General features: G+C 45.1%; 1 protein-coding gene across 1 annotated transcript in view; it reads right to left on the bottom strand.

The window, feature by feature from the left end:
• oclnb (occludin b) overlaps positions 1-7045 on the bottom strand; it is a 47180-nt gene that overhangs the window by 6600 nt on the left and 33535 nt on the right. The window contains exon 6 of the mRNA XM_037680633.1: positions 5614-5718. Coding sequence (XP_037536561.1) covers positions 5614-5718 — 105 coding nt within the window. The remainder of the gene's footprint in view (positions 1-5613; positions 5719-7045) is intronic.

Genomic DNA, 7045 nt, shown 5'->3' on the forward strand with positions numbered 1-7045 from the left:
AACTCGTGAAAATTGTATGCATATATCTCGTATATGTACTACTACATCAGCTTGGTGGACCTCGTCCTCTCCATTCCAGCTTTCACTGCCGACAGAGAGAGGATGTCATAGTGTGCATGATATGCTATGTTAAATAAGACTAAGTACATATGTATGGAAAACTTCTTTACTGTAAATGGCTTTTCTGACAGAGTTAAAAATAAATCATATGATTTATATAATCTTATTGTACTGGTGGGATTTGTAACCAAAGGAAAGCGTTACGAACAAAAAAGACAAATAGTGGCTGGTAAAATGTTTGAATAGCTAGTAAAAAAAAAATCTCCACCAGCAACAGTGGCTGGTGGAGAAAATGTTTAATTTCCACTCCTGCATGCCACACGTTGATACTGGAGCACAGGATGTTCTCCACTGCAAACCTGTAGAAGGAGGTGAGGACTGAGCTTCCAGTCCAGCTTGCCTCAGCCATCTGAGGAAGTAGAGTCTCTGATGAGCTTTCTTGATCAGGCTGGTGGTGTTGTTGCCCCAACTGAGGTTGTCATTCATGTGCACACCCAAGTACTTGTAGCTGGAGAACACTTCCACCACAGATCATCCTATGTTGGGGTGGGGGGTGTGTGTGTGTTAGGTGTGTTTGTTCCTTCTGAAATCCACGACCATCTTGAAAACTTCTTCACATTGATGTGAAGGTTGTTCTTCATGCACCAGCTCTCCAGGTGTTCCACCTCCTGTAGCCAGACTCATTGTTGTTTGTGATGCATCCAACCACCGCTGCATCGTCTGCAAACTTTACAACATGACAGCCTGGATGGGTAGGTGCACAGTCATACATGAAAAGAGTGAACAGGAGGGGGCTCAACACACATCCCTGAGGGGAGCCAGTGCTGAGGGTTATAGTGGAGGAGGAGAAGTTGTGGATCCTCACTGACTGTGGTCTGTTAAGAATTCTAGGACCCAGTTGCAAATGGAGGGGCTTAGTACTAGTGTGACTAGTTTGTCCATCAGGGTTTGGGAGATCATGAAATTGAAGGCAGACGTGAAGTCCACAAAGAGCATACGGACGTAGGAGTCCTTCTGCTCCAGGTGGGTGAGAGCAGTGTGGACCACAGAGGAGATGGTGTCTTCTGTTGATCGATTCTCGTGGTATGTGTACTGGTGAAGGTCCTCAATGTTGATCGTTGTTTTGAAGTGGATCATGACCAGTTTTTCGAAGCATATAGCGACTATCGGGGTGAGGGCCACTGGCCGGTAGTCATTCAGACCAGTCACTGTAGAGCTCTTTGGGACTGGGATGATGGTGGTGGTCTTCAGGCAGGTGGGAACTGATGCCAGGGTAAGTAAGGAGTTAAAAGATATCGGCCAGTACCTCGCAGAGCTGATCAGCACAGTCTTGGGGCGAATGTGGCTGAGTGGTTAGAGCAGTTGTCCTTCAATGCGAGAGTTGGGGGTTCGAATCCACCAGCAGTCACATGCTGAAGTGTCCCTGGGCAAGGCACTGAACCCCTCAAAGCCTCTGATGTGTGTCCCATTAGTGTATAAATGTGATCTAAAGCTCTGATTAGTCTCTTTAGAATGATTTGTTCAATCAGATTTGTAGAGATCTAGTAGAGTGCTGTTGGATATTATTTTTATCTAGACTGGTCCTATGGTTTTGATTTGCTCAGAGACGGGATTATAATGAAATTATGACCCAGTTCTGACTGGGTTAAACTGGGCCAGCAGCTCTAAGAGTCTCCCTTTGATTTCAATATCAGTCAAGGAATAGAGCTTAATCTGGTTGCCACATCACGTAGAAAGGCTTTTGAAGCATCGTCTCATATTTCCTAACACACCAGAACCACATAAGATCCATTGCGATCACACTTGGTCACACCCCCTCATACACTGACAGGTTGAGCTCCCCTTCTGCGAAGGAGGAGTCTAGAACCCTATAAATGAGTAATGACACGGGACATCGGGGCTCTTCCGTGTTTGTGAACGCGTCACAGACCAGAGAGACCAGCACTGTAAACTGTAACCTTTTCCTACCTTGATTTTAATACAATTGGTAAAACTTAATTGACGTCTCCTTGATTTATTGTTTAGTATTATATATGTTTAGTAAACTTTGTCATGACGTGCCAGGCTGTAATCACACTCATCACCTGTTACTCCCAATCTACCTCCTTAAATAAACAATTTAAATTTAACTACTGTAACATTTTAAATAAACAATCCATGCAGCATGGACTGTTTATTTAAAATATTTCAGTATTTAAATTTAAATTGTAGAGAAGAGAAGTGCAGCAGGACATCAAAGGGTTAACTCTTCACACAGCTCTGCAGCACGGAGCAGAAATGTACTTCTTGATCAATTACACTGAAACAACTGAACATAGTTCTAAAATAATAAAAAATAACAACACATTTATATTTTGTGATTATGATGATTTTACGATGTGACATACTTTGAATTTTAAGTTGGAAGACAAAAGTCGTCGGTGCATCTGGACAGTAAACAAAGCCGATGCAGCAGGAGAAATGTGTGTGTGACAGAGAGGGAGATCATGAAAGGCTGCAGGAGGGAGCTTCCCCTGCACTTGTGGACTTCACACATGGTGCAAAAATATTAAAATAATTTATTTTAAATAAATAATCCATGACTTATCTATCAATCAGTCAATTGTGTCATGTCCAATCTTACTTTGAAAAACCGCTATAGAGCAAATCCATGAAAAACGAACCACGAAGTAGCAAGGGACTACTGTACTTCTATCTTAACGTGATTCTTGACCTGCCATTGTGTATCTGTTCCTACCAAACCCAGCCGGTCGAAGCAGATGACCACTTGTCCTGAGCCTGGTTCTGCTAAAGGTTTCTTCCTCATGAGGGAGTTTTCCTTTCCACTGTTGCCTTCCCGCTTGCTCAAGATGAGTGTCTGTGATGAAGTTAAATTCAAAGCAGTCTGCTCCTCAGATAAATAATGTTAAATTATTATTTTTATATATGAATGTTTCTGTTCAGTGCCCTAAGATGACTTCTGTTGTGACTTGGCGCTATAAAAATAAACTGAATTGAAATGAGTATCGGATATCGGCGGTCACCTTCCCCTCCCAATATCGGTAGTGGCGTGAGAGCCAAAATTTTCATATCAGTTGGGCTCTACTGGTGAGGGATGCTGTCAGGCTGAAGAAGGAGTCCTATCGGGTCTTTTTGGCCTGTGGGACCCCGGAAGCAGCTGATGGGTACTGGCAGTCCAAGCGACATGCGGCTCGGGTGGTCACTGAGGCAAAAACTCGGGCATGGGAGGAGCTCGGAGAGGCCATGGAGAATGACTTCCGCACGGCTTCGAGGCGATTCTGGTCCACCATCCGGCGTCTCGGGGGGGAAAGCGGTACGCCACCAACACTGTTTATAGTGGGAGTGGTGTGCAGCTGACCTCAACTCGGGATGTTGTGGGTCGGTGGGCGGAATACTTTGAAGACCTCCTCAATCCCACCGGCACATCTTCCACTGAGGAAGCGGAGCCTGGGGACTCTGGGTCGGGCCCTCCAATCTCTGGTGCTGAGGTCACCGAGGTGGTTAAAAAGCTCCTCGGTGGCAGGACCCCAGGGGTGGATGAGATTCGCCCGGAGTTCCTTAAGGCTCTGGATGTTGTAGGGTTGTGTTGGCTTACGCGACTCTGCAATATTGCGTGGAAATCGAGGGAAGTTCCCCTGGATTGGCAGACAGGGGTGGTGGTCCCCCTATTCAAAAAGGGGGACTGTAGAGTGTGTTCCAACTACAGGGGAATCACGCTCTTAAGCTTCCCTGGTAAGGTCTACTCAGGGGTTCTGGAGAGGAGGGTCCGTCGGATAGTCGAACCTCAGATTCAGGAGGAGCAGTGCGGTTTTCATCCTGGCCGTGGAGCACTGGACCAGCTCTACACTCTCAGCAGGGTCCTGGAGGGTGCGTGGGAGTTTGCCCAACCGGTCTACATGTGCTTTGTGGACTTGGAGAAGGCGTTCGACCGCGTCCCTCGGGGAACCCTGTGGGGTACTCTAGAAGTATGGGGTAACGGGCCCTTTGATACGGGCTGTTAGGTCCCTGTATGACCGGTGTCAGAGCCTGGGTTATCGCCGGCAGTAAGTCGGGCTTGTTCCCGGTGAGAGTTGGACTCCGCCAAGGTTGCCCTTTGTCACGGATTCTAACTTTTATGGACAGAATTTCTAGGCGCAGCCAAGGTGTTGAGGGGATCTGTTTTGGTGGCCTTAGGATTGCGTCTCTGCTTTTTGCAGATGATGTGGTCTTATTGGCTTCATCAGATCATGATATACAGCTTTCGCTGGAGTGGTTCGCAGCCGAATGTGACGCGGCCGGGATGAAGATCAGTTCCTCCAAATCCGAGGCCATGGTCTTGAGCTGGAAAAGGGTAGAGTGCCTTCTCCGGGTCAGGGAGGAGGTCCTACTCCAGGTGGAGGGGTTCAAGTATCTTGGGGTCTTGTTCACGAATGAGGGAAAAATGGAGCGCAAGATCGATAGGCAGATAGGTGCAGCATCAGCAGTGAAGCAGGCGCTGTACAGGTCTGTCGTGGTGAAGAGAGAACTGAGTGAAAAGGCGAAGCTCTCAATTTACCGATCGATCTACGTTCCTACCCTGATCTATGGTCATGAGCTTTGGGTTGTGACCGAAAGAATGAGATCTCGGATACAAGCGGCCGAAATGAGTTTTCTCCGCAGGGTGTCTGGGCTCTCCTTTAGAGATAGGGTGAGAAGCTCGATCATCCGGGAGGGACTCAGAGTAGAGCCACTGCTTCTCCACGTCGAGAGGAGCCAGTTGAGGTGGCTTGGGCATCTGTTTAGGATGCCTTCTGGACGCCTCCCTGGTGAGGTGTTCCGGACACGTCCCACCGGAAGGAGGCCCAGAGGAAGACCCAGGACATGCTGGAGGGACTATGTTTCTCGGCTGGCCTGGGAACGCCTCGGGATTCCCCCGGAAGAGCTGGCCCAAGTGGCTGGGGAGAGGGAAGTCTGGGCCTCCCTACTTAGGCTGCTACCCCCGCGACCCGACCCCGGATAAGCGGAAGAAAATGGATGGATGGATGGATTGGGCTCTACTGGTTAAGGGCGGCTGTGGCTGAGTGGTTAGAGCAGTCGTCCTCCAATGCGAGAGTTGGGGGTTTGAATCCACCAGCAGTCACATGCTGAAGTGTCCCTGGGCAAGACAATGATTTCCTCATAGCCTCTGATGTGTGTCCCATCAGTGTATGAATGTGACAAAGCTCAGATAAGTCTCTTTAGAATGATTTGTTCCATTAGCTTTGTAGAGATCTAGTAGAGTGCTGCATGAATGGGTAAATGAGGCACAGATTATAGTGTAAAGCGCTTTGAGTATCTTGAAATAAGATAGAAAGGCGCTATATAAGTGCAGTCCATTTACCATTACCATTTAGTCTATATAAAATATATCAAATAAATGCTTTTGTAACATTAGTGTAAAACATGTAGACACAAATCTAAACTTTGTTAATGTCCAGCCAGGAAGTTGTACAGAAAATGACAATGACAGAACCATTTATTACATTTATTAGTCAGTTATTAAACACTACAAGTGTTTGATGAAACGATTATCAGATTTTAAGCGCATTTACTCACACACTGAAGTCCTCTTCATCCAGGTCATCTCCAGACTCCACACCAGTATCATAGTCCTTCAGCCGTGGGTTCACACCTCCTACAAAGCTACTTATATCCGAGTCCCTGCAAAGGAAGATGAGGATTTCAATGTTTGGTTTGAAGCATCACTTTTTACCCAAAGTAATCACCAACCAACTGGACCCCTTCCAACAGAACCATCCAATATGTAGACTAGTGGTTCCCAACCCTAGTCCTTGAGGAACACCATCCTGCATGTTTTACTTGTTTTCCTGCTTTGACACACCTGATTTGAATGAATGGGTGATTAACAGACTTCTGCAGAACTTGAAGTTGTTAAATAATTGAAGCAGGTGTGTTGAAGTAGGGAAACAACAGAAACATGCAGAATGATGTTCCTCAAGGAACAGAGGTAGGAACCACGGATTGTAGACAATGGGCTGTAAGATCTTCCAATTCACAGACCTGTTTGCCACAAGGGTTGGATCAGTGAGCTAACAGTGAGAATGTTGGGGAATGTTGTATGTGAAATTCAGAGAGCAAGATTTCAGCTTTTTACTGTTCTTAAACTCATTCCTCATAAATAACGTTCAGCAAAAATATGAAAAACACAAGGAAAACAAGCTAAAAAAAAAAAAAATATATATATATATATACATCTGAAGTGAGCTAAATAACAAAAATGTTTTAGGGAAATTTTTGATCAATGCTTGTGGCCTGGCAGCAAAACTTTTGAAGCCTTACTTTGAATCTCACCTAAAAAATTTTTTTTAGAATGCTTGCGGACCCAAACGCCACGGATGGTGGTGGAAGCATTGAAAACGTGTAGACCTGACCATCGCTGCAGTTCATTCATAGAAGGTTTGAAGGTGATCTGATCTTATCTGAATATGTCCCCTGCATATTCCCTAAAGTCTACTTTGTCTCTGTTAATAAGTAAAAAGGGTTATTTTTCTTTAAAAAATGATCACTGTATTTTGTCAAATTTTATAAACTTTTGCCCAAAAGTTTACTATTTTATAGAAGTCAGTTTTGTGTTTTTTTTTAATGTACCTAATATTGCACAGTTTAGGAATAATTGTGTATTTGTGTGTGTGTTTATACTGTATACAGTACTCTCTCGTTATTTCGCAGTTCATTTATTGCGGACTCGCTCTAAATCACGGTTCTTCAAAATAAAGATTGGACATGACAAAAAATTGGCTGAATTACGGATGAGCCGCACTATCGAAATTAAATTTTTATTTAAAATACATTATTTCAAATTATTTAGCACCTGTTGCACCTGCTCCCTCCTCCTGCCGATCTCTGCTCTGCAGCAAAAAAGTGGGGGTTGTCGAGAGCTGACTTCATGACATTCTGTGCTCTTTTAGAACATTTAGAGTTTAGAAACATTGGTTATAACAATACAAGAGTGTGGGTGGGAGGGTTA

Source organism: Nematolebias whitei, chromosome 8 (genome assembly GCF_014905685.2).
Source record: "Nematolebias whitei isolate Nwh7 chromosome 8, NemWhi1, whole genome shotgun sequence".
Lineage (NCBI taxonomy): Eukaryota > Metazoa > Chordata > Actinopteri > Cyprinodontiformes > Rivulidae > Nematolebias > Nematolebias whitei.